At 36.9% G+C, this 15608-nt stretch overlaps 1 protein-coding gene across 1 annotated transcript in view; it reads left to right on the top strand.

Annotated features, from left to right (window-relative positions):
- Positions 1–15608, top strand: part of lta4h (leukotriene A4 hydrolase) — an 81176-nt gene that overhangs the window by 30689 nt on the left and 34879 nt on the right. The window contains exon 6 of the mRNA XM_059987816.1: positions 11522–11574. Within this exon, the coding sequence (XP_059843799.1) occupies positions 11522–11574 (53 nt within the window). The remainder of the gene's footprint in view (positions 1–11521; positions 11575–15608) is intronic.

Here is a 15608-nt window from a genome sequence, read left to right as displayed (position 1 = left end):
CTAATAAAAATAATACTGGATTATGTGGGAGTTGTACTCCAGTAATTTGTTCCAATAAAAGTCTTAGATTTATCCAAAATGGTTGAATTTTAAAACAAGACCAAGTAGAATGTAAAAAAGTACCAATTTCTTGATTACATCGCAAACATTGGTCAGTCATATTTGAATTTAATCTATTTATTTTCTGTGGTGTTATATATAATTGATGTAAAAAAATTATATTGTATTAATCTAAATCGAACATTTATTGTATTTCTCATACTATCAGAACATAATCTTGACCAGTTTTTTCCATCAATTTTAACATTCAAATCAGATTCCCATTTTTGTCTTGATTTATGAATTCCTGATTTAATTGTCTGTTTTTGAATCAAATTATACATGAGATGTAATTTTTAAAATTTTTCCTTTTTGAATAAATATTTCTATTTCACTAGGTTTTGGCATCAACATTGTTTGTCCCAGCTTTTCTCGTAAATAAGCCTTTAATTGAAAATAACAGAAAAGAGTGTTATTTGATATTTTATATTTATTTTTTAATTGATCAAACAACATCAATATACCTCCTTCAAAACAATCACCTATATATTCAATCCCCTTTTGGAACCAATTATGTAAAAGTTTATTCATTGTAAAAGGAATAAGCCTATTTTGAATTAAAGTTCTTTTTGCTAATAAAGATTTCTTTATCTCATCATCCATATTTACCTTATTCCATAAATCAATCAAGTGTCTTAATATAGGAGATTCTTTTTTTTCCCGTATCCATTTGGATTCCCATTTATATATAAAATCTTCTGGTATGTTTTCTCCTATCTTATCTAATTCTATTCTAATCCATGCTGGTTTTTCTTCATCAAAAAAAGGCACAATAAATCTAAGTTGATTTGCTTTATAATAATTCTTAAAATTTGGAAGTTTTAACCCTCCTAATCAAATTTACATGTTAATTTTTCCAATGATATTCTTGACATCTTTCCTTTCCAAAGAAATTTCCTTACATATTTATTCAGTTCTTGAAAAAACTTCTGAGGTAATTTTATTGGTAAAGTTTGGAATAAATATTGCAATCTAGGAAATATATTCATTTTTACAGCATTAACTCTACCTATTAATGTTATTAGTAACATCATCCATTTATCAAGATCCTCTTATTTTTTTAATAATGGCAAATAATTTTGTTTATATAAATTTTTTACGTCATTATCAACTCTAATACCTAAATATTTTATCCCATTTATTGACCATCAAAATTGAGTTACTAATCGACATTGATTATAATTTCCTTTGGTAAGGGGTAAAATTTCACTTTTATCCCAATTTACTTTATACCCTGATACTTTCCCATATTCTTCCAATCTGAAAGATAATCTTTGCAAAGATTGCAATGGGTTTGTTAAATAAATCAAAACATCATCAGCAAATAAATAAATCTTATATTCTTCTTGATTAACTCTAAAGCCCCCAATGTCTGAATCTGTTCTAATTAATTCAGCTAATGGTTCTATTGCCAATACAAAGAAAGCAGGTGATAATGGGCAGCCTTGTCTAGTTGACCTCGTTAAGCAAAATGGTGTTGAAATCTGACCATTTGTAACTACTTTAGCTTGAGGATTCGTATTTAAGGTTTTAATCCATTGTATAAAAGATTTTCCTAAGTCATATTTTTCCAATATCTTAAATAAAAAATCCCATTCCAATCTATCAAATGCTTTTTCTGCATCCAAAGCAACTGCCACACTCATTTCCTCTCTTTTTTGTGCCAAATGAATTATACTAAGTAACTGGGTTATATTATCCATTGATTGTCTGTTTTTAATAAAACCTGTTTGATCCATATGTATTAATTTTGGTAAATATTTAGATATTCTATCAGTTAAAATTTTTGCTATTATTTTATACTCTGTATTCAACAAAGAAATAGGCCTATATGATGTTGGTTTTAAAGGATCTCTACCTTTTTTGGCAATACAGTTATGATTGCTGTTAAAAAAGATTTTGGGAGTTTATGCATTCTTTCCACTTGGTAAATTAATTCCATAAAAGGAGGAATTAATAAATCTTTAAGTTTTTTATAAAATTCAGGAGGAAAACCACCTTCTCCTGTGGATTTATTACTCTGAAGTGATCCTAAAGCTCCTTCAGCCTCTTTTAATGTAAAGGGCATATCTAATCCTTTCTGTTCTTCCAAATTTAATTTTGGAAGGGTTATTTGTGATTAAAAATTTATCTATCTCAGCAATCTTATTTTGTGATTCTGATTGACATAGTTCAGTATAAATTTTTTTTTAAAGTTTCATTAATTTCTAAAGGTTTATAAGTAACCTTATTTACACTTGTTCTAATTGCATTTATTGTTTTAGAAGCGTGTTCTGTTTTCAACTGCCAAGCAAGAATTTTATGTGATCTTTCACCTAATTCGTAATATTTCTGTTTAGTTCTCATAATTACTTTTTCTGTACGATACGTCTGGAGTGTATTATATTGTAGTTTTTTACTAACAAGTTGTTTTCGTTTTTCTTCTGTCATATATCTTTGAGATTCTTTTTCTAACTTTATGATATCTTTTTCCATTTGATCTATTTCTGCTATGTATTCCTTCTTAATTTTAGATGTATAACTTATAATCTGACCCCTTAAGTATGCTTTCATTGCTTCCCATAATACAATTTTATCCTCAACTGAATGTAAATTTGTATCCAAAGAAAATTGAATCTGTTTTTTCATAAAATCACAAAAATCTTGACGTTTTAATAAAATTGAATTAAATCTCCATCTATAAATCGATTCCTCCTTATCCATCATTATCATTGTCATTATCAAGGGGGAATGATCTGACAGTATTCTTGCTTTATATTCCACACTTTTCACTCTACCTTGAATATTTTTTGATAATAAAAAAAAATCAATCCTTGAGTAAGTTTTATGTCTATTTGAATAAAATGAATAATCTCTTTCTCTTGGATTAATTTTTCTCCATATATCAATCAGGTTTAAATCTTTCATTAATGATAAAGTTAGTTTTATTACTTTTGATTTTGTAGCAACTTTAGTTGACCTATCCAAAACTGGATCTAAACAAAAATTAAAATCTCCACCTATTAATATTTTATCATGTGCATCAGCCAAGTTCAAAAAAACCTTGTATGAACTTTGCATCATTTTCATTTGGTGCATAAATGTTCATAAAAGTCCATAATTCTGAAAAAATTTGACGATGTATAATCACATATCTCTGCACAGAATCAATTATTACATTTTGTAATTTAATTAGTAAAGATTTATTAACCAAAATTGCAACTCCTCTTGATTTTGAATTAAATGAAGCTGCAATGACATTTCCAACCGAATCCCTCTTTAATTTCTTATGTTCTGTTTCTGTTAAATGTGTTTCTTGTAAAAAAAAAGCTATATTTCCTTTCATTTTCTTAATATATGTTAAAACTCTTTTTCTTTTCACAGGTCCATTAATTCCATTTACATTAAAACTTAAATTAAGTAAATTAATCATTCATAATACCTTGGGAACTTTTTAAAATTCTCCATGTTGCTGTGAGTTTCTCCCCAACCATCCAGGCAAAAAAGAAGAAAAATAGAAGAAAGATAACTAATATAACCATATAACATATAACAATCACAGCACGGAAACAGGCCATCTTGGCCCTCCTAGTCCGTGCCAAACTCTTAATCTCACTTAGTCCCACCTACCCGCACTCAGCCCATAACCCTCCACTCCTTTCCTGTCCATATACCTATCCAATTTTACCTTAAATGACACAACTGAACTGGCCTCTACTACTTCTACAGGAAGCTCATTCCACACAGCTATCACTCTCTGAGTAAAGAAATACCCCCTCATGTTTCCCTTAAACTTCTGCCCCCTAACTCTCAAATCATGTCCTCTCGTTTGAATCCCCCTACTCTCAATGGAAACAGCCTATTCACGTCAACTCTATCTATCCCTCTCAAAATTTTAAATACCTCGATCAAATCCCCCCTCAACCTTCTACGCTCCAATGAATAGAGACCTAACTTGTTCAACCTTTCTCTGTAACTTAAGTGCTGAAACCCAGGTAAGATCCTAGTAAATCGTCTCTGCACTCTCTCTAATTTATTGATATCTTTCCTATAATTCGGTGACCAGAACTGCACACAATATTCTAAATTTGGCCTTACCAATGCCTTGTACAATTTTAACATTACATTCCAACTTCTGTACTCAATGCTTTGATTTATAAAGGCCTGCGTTCCAAAAGCCGCCTTCACCACCCTATCTACATGAGACTCCACCTTCAGGGAACTATGCACTGTTATTCCTAGATCTCTCTGTTCCTCTGCATTCCTCAATGCCCTACCATTTACCCTGTATGTTCTATTTGGATTATTCCTGCCAAAATGTAGAACCTCACACTTCTCAGCATTAAACTCCATCTGCCAACGTTCAGCCCATTCTTCTAACCCATTCTTCTATTCTTCTAATATATAAGAAAAAAAACCAAAGTTACCCCCCCACTAATGTTGCGAATAAAAAGAACACAACATTACCCCCCCCCCCCATTTTACGGGTCATGGCAATTGCCATGATTGTATATGTGAAACTCGCAGCCATCGATCAGGAGCTCTTCCAGCTCCCCTGCAAAAAAAAAAGAAAATATATTAGTATATTAGTGAAGAAAAAAAAGAAAATAATTAATGTCTCTACTCCCAATTAATACTCCTCAACTTTTTTTTATATAAACGTCCGTCAAGTCCAACCTTGTTTCAGTCTTCATCATTAGTCCATTTCATTTCTATAATTCTTTACTCCTCTTCGTGGAGATCAGGTAATTCTTGTACAAATCTCTCCGCTTTCCGATAGTCAACAAAAAATTTTCTTTCTTCATTATCCAGGAAAATTATCAATTTTGCTGGGAAGCTCAATAAAAATTTATAGCCTTTTTCCCATAAAGATTTTTTCACTGGATTAAATTCCTTCCACCTCTTCAGAAGATAGTAACTTATGTCTGGATTAAAAAAAAACTTTTCCCTTCCATTATCAATGGCCCATTTCTCTTTTTAGCACCTTGAGTAGCTGCCTTCAAGATAATTTCTTTATCTTGGTACCTTAAGCATTTTATCAAAATTGATCTTGGATTTTGATCTTGTTGAGGTCTTGTTCTTAAAGCTCTGTGTGCTCTTTCAATTTCAGTTACTTGGCTTCCTTCTTTCATTTCCAACATTTTCAGAATCCATTCTTGAAATTATTTTATTGGATTTTCTCCCTCTGTACCTTCCATAAGACGAACAATTTTGATATTATTTCGTCTACTAGAGTTTTCAAGCGCATCTATTTTTTCCAACATCCGTTTCCTTTCTATTGTCCAGGCAAGATTATTGTCTTCTATGTTATCTATTCTTTCAGTTTTTTCTTCCACTTTTACTTCCATCTCTTAAACTTTATTATCCATCTTCTTTTGTTTTTCCACTACATTATTGAGTGTATTCTGCATCCTTCTTATAACTTTTAATTAATTCATAATATATATCAGGATATCTTTTATGTCTCCTTTAATCTCCTTCTTTTCCTCTTCTTCTTCCTCTGAATTTCCCAAAGAGACTGATTCCACTTCGGATTCACTTCCAGCCGTAGTTGGGATTTGTAGTTTTGTTAATATCTGTTCATGCATACTTGTTTCTTCGCGCATGCGTTGTTCTTGCCGTTTCTTCTTAGAGACCGCCGACATTGCTGCAACTTCCTGTCCCGTATCATCAGAAGTGCCATGCACTTCTCCAGGAGGAGATCCAACCTGAGTCCGAGGCTTCGCCGAGACGGCTAGGCCTTTTTCCCCGCCGATTTGCGCAGTCTTCAAAGTAGTAGCTTTCTTCTGTTTCGGTTTAGGAGCCATATCAAAAGATAATTCTGATTTGCTTATAAATAGTTTCTAGTAGGTATTTGTTGACTCTTCTTCATTTAAACCCTATTTCATTACTTTTTACGAGGGATCTGGATTCCCAACGTCTCGATCCTACGTCATCACGTGACGCCCCCTGGGTGCTGCTTTCTTGATTAAGGGAAATGTCATAGTTCTTAGAGATGACAAACTTGGAGTTGTCTAAAGAGTAACAAGAAGGGAAGTGTCACTCTAGTGGTGCTGTAATATGGATCTCGAAATAGTCAGCAAGAACTTGAGCAATGTGTAGAGAAACTGTTCATAGTTGTAATAATAGCAGGGTTGTGTTAGTGGGAAATGTTAATTTCCCCAGTATTGAATGAATCATACAGAGTGCTTAAGGCCTTAATGGATTAGTAATTGTGAAATGTATCCAGGAAAGTTTACTGATTCACATGGTGCAATGGACTTCCTGCTGAGGAATGAGATGGGTAACTAACCAAGGCGGCAGTCAAGGGAGCACTTTGGCTCAAGCAAACATAATTCCATGTTTTAAGATGGTGATGGAAAAGGATAGAAAAGGTATACTGGTGTTAGGGCCCTAAACTAGAGCAGAGCTAGAGAAGAGTATACACACACAAAATGCTGGAGTAACTCAATAGGCCATGCAGCATCCATAGAAAAGATTACAGTTTCGGGCTGAGACCCTTCAGCAAGGAAGCATAGACTGAGATGTGTCAGAGACCTGTTTAATCCCTTGATTATATAAAGATTAGGAATATACAAGAGGGAATCGAGATAACAAAGAGCGTATGAGATGTATCTGGCAGGTAAGGTTAAGGAAAATCTCAAGAATAAAAAGGGTGGCTAGGGAGTGTTACAAGAATCACCCCTGGTTCTTGATTTATCAAATCCACTAATTTGTAGACTTTAGTTCCTTATGCCCAACATCTCCCTCCTTTTGATCCAAAGATATTTATCTTAAGTTCATTATCCTCGTCTCATTCAGCTGACTGCCTGTAGGACTGCCATGGATTCTCAGTAGGTGTGCAATGCTTGTATTCTATAAGTAATAACATTTACTAACTAAATTTAGACTGACAATCATCTGTGCTGTTTCATGAAAGTATTGTCCTCTATTTTTCCATTGTTTCAGCTTTCCACCTTCTCATTTGATATCCATTGGGCATTACAATTATCAGTGCATAATTACAGCAGCATGTGATACTATTCTCACCCACGGATGAATTTCCCCAATGAACTCAAATATTGAGTGGGGTAGTGTAGATCACTACTCCACTCAATATTCACATGTGTGATCCCACAGAACTGTAATCTTATCATGGCCACCATTACCTGAAGGCTGTTCAATAATTGGACCTACAGACTGACTTACGATTATCTCCTCTGGGATACTGATTAATGTGACATCTAGAATTTTACTGCATAGGAACTGTACCTTTGTACCTTCTGAAATATGTAGTTTTGTCCACACATGTCAAGCCATCCACCCCATTATAATACAAACTTGAATCCTCAGTTTTTCCTTTGTTAGCCGGCACTGCCCGTGTCCATTGAGAAGATTTTTGTTCACTGAGTATTCTCCAAGCAATGGCTTCACTGTTGTCGGGTTTGTCCAGGGACCGTCTCTGAAGCAATATGGATAAAAGGCCCCAGTTATGGTTAATTCCATTGCAACGAAATACATTATTTGCTCCATGTTGAATTAAACCTGTAACACACAAGGATAATTTCTGCTCATTTTTAGGTTTATATCTTAAATTATTTTAAGTCCATATTTTCTGTTTGTTTTTCTAGACCATCCAAACTGGACTCCCTATTGTCTTTGGACTTAAGGAGCCCATTTTTCCTCATCCAATTTTCTTTCTGGATAGGTGAAATGAACACTGGCATATTTCCCTTTTCCTTTTGATTTTCTGCCAAAGCTCCCCTGGTTTTCAGGACAAGGGAACTGAAAATCACCCCCTTGATAGGACCTGTTCCCATCTTCTTAGAACAGTTTTCCATCCTCAAGTCTCCCAAATCGGGGCCATCACGTACATCAATTGTGTGCCAATGATGATAACATTCCTGTTTCTCCCCCACCAATTTCAGCTGGTTGGTATGGTACCACCCATTTTTATCTGGAGAAGTTAGTACTTTGTACACTGAAGGGCATGCCTTGTCTGTAACTTCATGGGGCCCTGCAAAGCTTGGATTTAAAAATGGGGTGCTAGTGTGTCCTAATCATCACTTTGTCCTGGGCTTAATTCTATGGGACTGACTTTTGAGTCAAAGTAGATTTTACAATGTTGCTGCTTCTTTCCTATTTGGTGAGCTGTTATGTAATTGGCCTCTTTCACTGTCTCTACCAATTGTTGTACCCGCTTTTCTGACACAATTCCATCGATTTTGGGTTGTGACAAATCTAATCCTAACAACTCCAATCTCCTCATGTCTCTTCTGGTTGTGAGTTTATAAGGGGTATAACCTGTTGATGATAATATGTAATACAGTGGTATCTTCAAGACACAAGGCAAAACTACCTGCCATGTTCCATGTTGCACCATTCTTGCAGTCATATTTTTTAGTGTTCGATTCATCCTTTCTACAATTCCACTAGACTGGTCTATAGGGTATATGAAATCTTTGCTTGATCTCTAAAAGTGCCATGACATCTTGCATTATCTGGGTTGTGAAGTGTGTGCCTTGATCCGATTCGATACTCTTGAGTCGTGCCCAGCGAGCGAATATCCTTTCCAATGAGATTTTTGCAGTGGCCTGTGCTGTGTTTGTCTTAGCTGGGAAAGCTTCTGTCCACTTCATAAAGTTATCTATTACTAGCAGAATATATTTGTACCCTCCTGGGGCAGGTGGTGAAAAACCAATATTATCTATCTGCAAATTAGTCCAAGGACCTTCCACTGGTCTGATGTGTTGAAGGGGTCATTTCTTTGCCTTTCTGTCAGGATATTGTTATGCACAGATCAAGCGAGTTTTGTTCCACATCATCCTTCATCTTGAGCCACCAGCCCACTTCTTTGATCTTTTCCAGGGCGTTTTTGCACTCTGGTGTCCCCATAGATCATGGTACCATCGGATCATCTGGTTTCTTCCTCCCTTTTGAACCATAAGCTTTCCTTCATAAAGGACAGCTCCATCTTTGACAAACATTCCCTTGTACATTTTATACATTTCAGATCCTGCTGCTTCTATTTTTTAAAAAATCCTTTCTTCTTCTCCTCTATTAAATCCATAACCTTAGTCTCTTGTTCCTTCTGCCTCCCAATCTCCCCAATCTATGGCTGCCATTCCTGCGAATTAAAAGTACCTTTCTTTGCCAATTCATCAGCCTTTCTATTACCCTCAGGAGATAATTTAGAGTGGGCTTTCACCTTCATGACTTTATTCTTTTACCTTTGTTGCCTCAAATCTATATAGTAATAAAGCAGTAGATAGAAGGGGCTTCCCACAGAGGCAAATGTTCTGCGAGGCTGTTACAAACATGTATGACTGCGTGTATGACTGACCCGAGTGGGAACTGTTCTAGGTAGCTAACCACATATGCTACAGCTGCCAGTTAATTTGCCTGTGCACTCATGGTTTTAGACAACTTTCCTGGCTATGTTCATCCTCTCCTAGCTTGCCACACCCAGTTCTCCTCTCACCATCCTATACTGATGAGCCATATTTTAAAATAGGGTTTTTCTTTTCACTTTGTGTCTTTGTTCTCAGACATTATCTGATCTGTTTCCACCCCCTCCTTTTTGTTTTGATGCAAATGGTCCCTAGGGATCATTTGCTATCATAACTTGACACTCATGTTCACCTACTTGGTATACCAGGTTACTGGCTGACATAGAGGTTGTGTTTACTCACTTTATGATAATATTTCTCTCTTGCAGCAGCAATGTCCATCTAGCAATTCTGCTTTGGCTTGCTGAACCATTTTTAATCCTTCTATCTAACAATAATTGTGTGGGGTGTGTTCTGTCAGTATTGTAAGTGGATGTAGGCAAAAATGGATATATCCCTTTATGTAGGCAAAATGTTGTACTGCCCAGAAAACCACTAACAAGTGTTTTTCACATACAGTATACCTCTGTTTTACTGGTGAGAGCATGTGTGATGCATATGCTACTGATCTTAGCTTCCCATGTGTCTCCTGTAATAGCACTGCTGAGAGAATGGTAACAGTTGTAGCAACCTCCAGTGAGAATGGTTCATTTGGATTTTGGGTTTTTAGAGCAGGCGCAATGGCTAACACTTGCTTCAGAGCTGTGATGGCCTGGGTGTGTTCTGATTTCCATTCCCACGCCACATTCTTTTACATTAACTCCATTAAAGGAGCTGCCTTAATGGAAAATCCATTAATGTGATCTCTCGAGTATCCTATCAGCCCCAGAAAGGACTGCAGCTCTTTGAGGTCTCAGGGGAATAGACAGCTTCTTAACCACTTCTACTCTTTGCTTGTAAATTTCTCTTTCTTCCAAATAACTATTTGTTTCATCTCCTGTAATTTTTTAGCATTTACCTTTAGTCCCAATGCACGTAATAATTGCAGCAGTTCTGTCAATAGCTGATAATATTCCTACTTGGTTTCAGTCTGCAGAAATAGATTATCTATGTATTGCACAAAGCTTTGAAAACTGTTTTAACCTTTCCCCTAAGCACTGATGAAATATAGATGAGGAATTATGAAACCCCTGTAGTAGGGCAGTCCATGTATACTGCTGCCCCTGAAAGGTAAATGCAAACTTGGATTGACACTCTCATTCCAGTGGAATAGACCAAACTCTATTATTTGTCTTAAACTTTGAACCATTGTGCTCTTTCATTCTGCTTGACCACTGTCTCCAGGTTAGTTGCTGCAGCTGGGGCTGTTAACAGGGTTACTTTATTCAGCTCTCGATAGTATATTGTCGACCTCCAACCACCATATGGTTTCCTCACTGTCCATATGGGTGAGTTATTAGTGGAGGCTACTGGCCTTGGTATCCCTTAATTGTACCAAACTCTATATTACCTTATCTACATTTTCCTCTTTTTTTTTTGGGAAACCTTTATTGTTTCTGTGGTTTGGGGTCTGGACCTTGAATGCGCACACTGCCACCCATCTTTCTGCAGTCATGTTTGTACTGTCCAAAGCTCTTGCGTTCTGTGCAGTGAAATTTGCTTATTTCCTCCAGTTTTATCTACATTGCACGCACTGTGAATATTCTATCTTGATATTCTCCTGCTGGGATCTGTATTCATGCCAGTTGGCATCTGCTAAATTATACAATTCACTGGGTGAAAACAAAGCCCTGCTTTTGCTGTATAATCACATATGTTTCTTCTCCCTGGGTAATTCCACCAACGCTATTAAAAGTTCCAATGCTATGTCTCCTATTCTTACTTCCAGTGGTACACTCACGTGTCCCACTTGTGAATGTCCTGTGAATCCACTTAGGATGTAAACTTTTATGTAAGTTGTTAGCAATAGATACATTTTCAATTATTATACCATAGATTTCCTCATTATCAAAGTATAAAGTGCATTTTATTTTACATAGTCTGATCAAAGAATGTCACTGTTCGTAGTAAGTCTGCCAATTTCTGAAACTAGTGCAACGAAATATAAACTCTAATGTAATTCTACTTTTCTGTAGGTTCCGATGCCAAGTTACTTAATTGCACTGGTGGTTGGATGTTTGGAAAGCAGGTAATTAATTTTTTAAAATTATTTCAATATGGAGCATTAGAAGGGGAAGATGGAACACAGTGTAGGCCTTTCAGCTTTTCAAGTCACACCAATCCGATTAACCCTAACCTAATCATGGGGCAATTTACAACGGCCAATTACCCTACCTTTGGACCATGGGAGGAAGCCGAAGGACCCAGGGAAAACCCATGCATTCCATGTGAGGACATACAGAGAGTTCTTACAGAACAGCACTGGAACTGAACTCTGAACTCTAGGATGCTCTGAGCTGTAATAGCGTTGCACTAACTGCTACTTTGCCATCTTAAATAGTAAATGAAATGAATTTTTTTATTAAATACTTTTTGGATTTTGCATGAAACTGAAATTGTGTATGTTGTGGAGAAGTTGCAAATGGTAGAGCTGGAGTGATTGATTTCCAACAACCACTATTCTTTGTGTGAAATATGACCCCAGCCATTGAAATGCTTTCCACTGCATTTCATTTTATCAGGAACCTTGATCTCACACTTGCTAATTGTTGCCTTTCAGGAAACTATCTTGTCCAACAGTTACTATTTTGAGTGTGAGCCATTATATTAGGTGTTAAATATATGTTCTTTAAAAATCAACTTCATCACCTTACAATAAACAAGATAATAGGCACAGCAGAGGTCAGTAGGTTGGTAGTCTGATGGTTTGGGGGAAAATCTGTTACACAAATAATCAGCTAAATTGCAGCACCCGGGATTCTGTCCCGTTTCTGTACTCCTGCTGAGTATTTTGTTGCCAGAGGGAAAATTGAATCTCAGATTTGTATTGTTTACAAATGTAACAATATTCAGGCAGGTGGCACATTGCATGATATGGAACTCACTCAAAAATGGCTACTTGCTGTATCCAGTGCTTCGTCCCAACTTGATTTGGCTACCTAGGAAACTACAGCTGCCTCATTGTGACATCTATTTAGTTTCCTGTTGTCTCCAGAGTTTATTTAATCTTGAAATTATGCACGAGCTTCCACAAAATGTAACTTTCTGATTCAGCAGAGTGAATTAAGCTGAGTCACATTATCCTTTGCCTATGTATGTCATGAAGTGCATGCATCTTTGTTGCAAATTGTTCCCAATTTGCGGCAATGAGAGGCAGAAAACACTCGCTGGTATGGGACTGAAGAATACAGAACACTAATCAAATCTGCAGCTAAAGTGAGGGCAGCAGTGAGGAAGCTAATTTTGCTGGAAGTCACTACTTGAATAAAGACAAATTAATTTGTTTGCTGCATTAATGTCACAAAACACCCCAAGGATTTTGCAAACAATTAAAGCATGATACCGAACAGTGAAGGAAATATCAAGATGGATTGTTAAAACTTGGTTAAATAGAAGTTATGTATTTCTTGAAAGAAGAAAAAGTAGTAGGATTTAAAGAGCAATCCAGAGCTTTGAGATATCAGAAAGTATTGATGATAGTAGTGATTGCATATGTGAAGAGGTTTTAAGGTTGAGGAGTGAAGGAGGATGGGTAAATCTGTGGAGCAATTTTAAAAAATGAAAAATTCAAAATAAAACCTTGTTGACCAAAGGTTCAATTTAAAGGATGTATATAATATATATCCTGAAATGCTTTTCCTTTGCAACCATCCACGAAAATAGTGCCCCAAAGAATGAATGACAGTTAATTGTTAAACCCCCAAAGTCCCACCCAGCTCCCCTCCTTCCCGCGTGTAAGCAGCAGAAAGCAACAATACCCCACCCCCCACAGGCAAAAAAAAAGCATCGGCACCGCCACCAAGCACTCAAATGTGAGCAAGGTAATAGCAAAGACACAGACTTGTAGTTACCCCAAAGACTAAATGTTTTACCCGGTATACAATGTACCACAGGCTCCCTCTCTCCCCTGCCCCCCCCCCCCCAATAAGGGAGAAGGAGGTGTCTGTTTTCCCAGCGAGTGGGGAGACATAATAAACAACTCACTGGTTTACAATGTTAAAGGTCCGTTACATCACTTTCTTTGAGCTCTGTGCCTGAAGATCTCAAAGATCCCCGGTCTCCAGGCACACAACCATAGATATTTCGACTCCCCCGACAACACATGGGTCTCCTGCTGTGACACCGACCTTCAATCCTCCTATCTCCAGAGTCCTGAGATCCTGGGCTTCCAAATCTGAGCTGGACTCTTAGGCTGAGCCCTTGGCATGCCGAACAACGGCCAGTTGTGAAACCCTGAGAGCAGGCCCCATTCCTGCAAAGAACAGAAGTCAGTGTGTAACTCCAGGTCAGGATCTTCAAAAGAGCCCTGAAAGGGAAAAATAAAGATATTAAAGATGGAAATAGAGCTGTTTCCAAAGATGCAAGCAAAGGAGTTGTTGTTTATCGCCATCATTGCTCCACTCCTCTCCAACCAGGGAGCAAATGTAAATAAGATTATTTATGATTAGGATCTCTCAGCTGAGGTCAGAGATTTTGTTCTTGTATAGGATGTAAGAAGGAAGGCTATCCAGAAGAGTATAGTCGGTCTATTTTATTGGGGAAAAAAATCAGTATATGTATTTGTAATTGTACCGATAGAGGGCAGAGTTGAATATTTTCTGAAGTATAACTGGGCTGTAAGTTGATGTAAACTGTTGACAAAGGTTTATTTAAAATTGAATGGTGAATTCCATAAGATGTGGAAAGAGTTTGTCCTAGTTAATCTGACAATAGGCAGTGAGGTGAATGCGAAAGGTTAATAGATGCGTAGGTTGGTGAGATTAACCTCTTATGGCTGCACTGAGTGCGAGATGAGCAGTGAGAGCAAGATGAGCAATTGCTGTTATTTGTTATTGAGACAGCAATAAGTCTTTCAAAGAATGGCAAGGGAAGTAATGAAGGTTGTTGGATTTTGAGGTAATTACAGAGCAGGTGTAGTTGGTGTAGTAAGAAAGACAGTGTTACTACTGGAAGTCGGGGATTAGGGCAGCTTCCAGTGTCCCTGGTGACTTCACCTGCGGGGAGTGCATACAGCTAGTTGACTGTGTCAAGGAACGAGAGCTGGAGCTGGGTATGCTTAGTGTTCTCTGGGATGCATTGCATATGATGGATAGGAGTTTTGGTGAGGTGATCACATTGAAGGTATAAGCCATTGGCAGCTGGATGACTGCTAGGAAAGGGCAGTTTTTTTTGAAGAGGTAACCCTGTGATTGCTGAGGGCAGGGTGGTAAACATGATTTTAAGGACTTTAGTAAAGTCCTGACAAGGTTAGTTTGAGAGGTTAGATTACATGGGATCCAGAGAGAGCTGGTTAATCTGATACATAATTGGCTTGATAGTAGAAAGCAGCGAGTGAAGGTGGAAGATTGTTTTTTGGACTCAAGGCCTGTGGCTAGTGGCATGCCACAGAAGTCAATGATGGGCCCATCGTTGTTTGTCTTTTATATAAATGATTTGGTTGTGAATGTATAAGGTGTTGCTAGTAAATTTGTAGGTGACACTAAAATAGGTGGTATCATAAACTGAAGATTATCAAAATGCAATTGGATTTTAATCAGTTGGGTAAGTAGGCCAAGAAATGACACATAGTGTTCACTTCAGCTAAATGTGAAGTATTGCATTTCAAGAAGTTGCATCATGGAAGGACTTTCCTAGGTAATGGTAGGACCCTGGTATGTATCGTAGAGCAGGGGGATCTCTGAAAGTGCATTTAGCATGTTTGCCTTCATCAATTAGCGCAGTGAGTACAAGAGTGGGGACGTGTTGCAGTTGTACAAAGTGGTGAGGCCATTCTTGCAGTTTTGTATACAGTTTAATTTATCTAGTTGTAGGACTGAAGGCATTAAGCTTAAAAAATATATACAAAGTGGATTCACAATAGTATTGTCAGGACTTGAGCAAATCGTTTTTAGGGAGAGATTGGACAGGTTCAGACTATTCCTTTGAGCACAGGAGACTGAGGAGTGATTGTTTAGTGGTTATAAAATCATGAAGTCCATGGGTAAGGAGAATGCACATAGTGTTTTCACAGAAAAATCAAAAACCAAGGAGCTTGGGTCTAAAGTGAGAGGGGTAAGATTTAAA

Source organism: Hypanus sabinus, chromosome 13 (genome assembly GCF_030144855.1).
Source record: "Hypanus sabinus isolate sHypSab1 chromosome 13, sHypSab1.hap1, whole genome shotgun sequence".
Taxonomy (NCBI): Eukaryota; Metazoa; Chordata; class Chondrichthyes; order Myliobatiformes; family Dasyatidae; genus Hypanus; species Hypanus sabinus.
The sequence above is the reverse complement of the archived record's forward strand: the minus strand, read 5'-3'. Positions and strand labels throughout refer to the sequence as shown.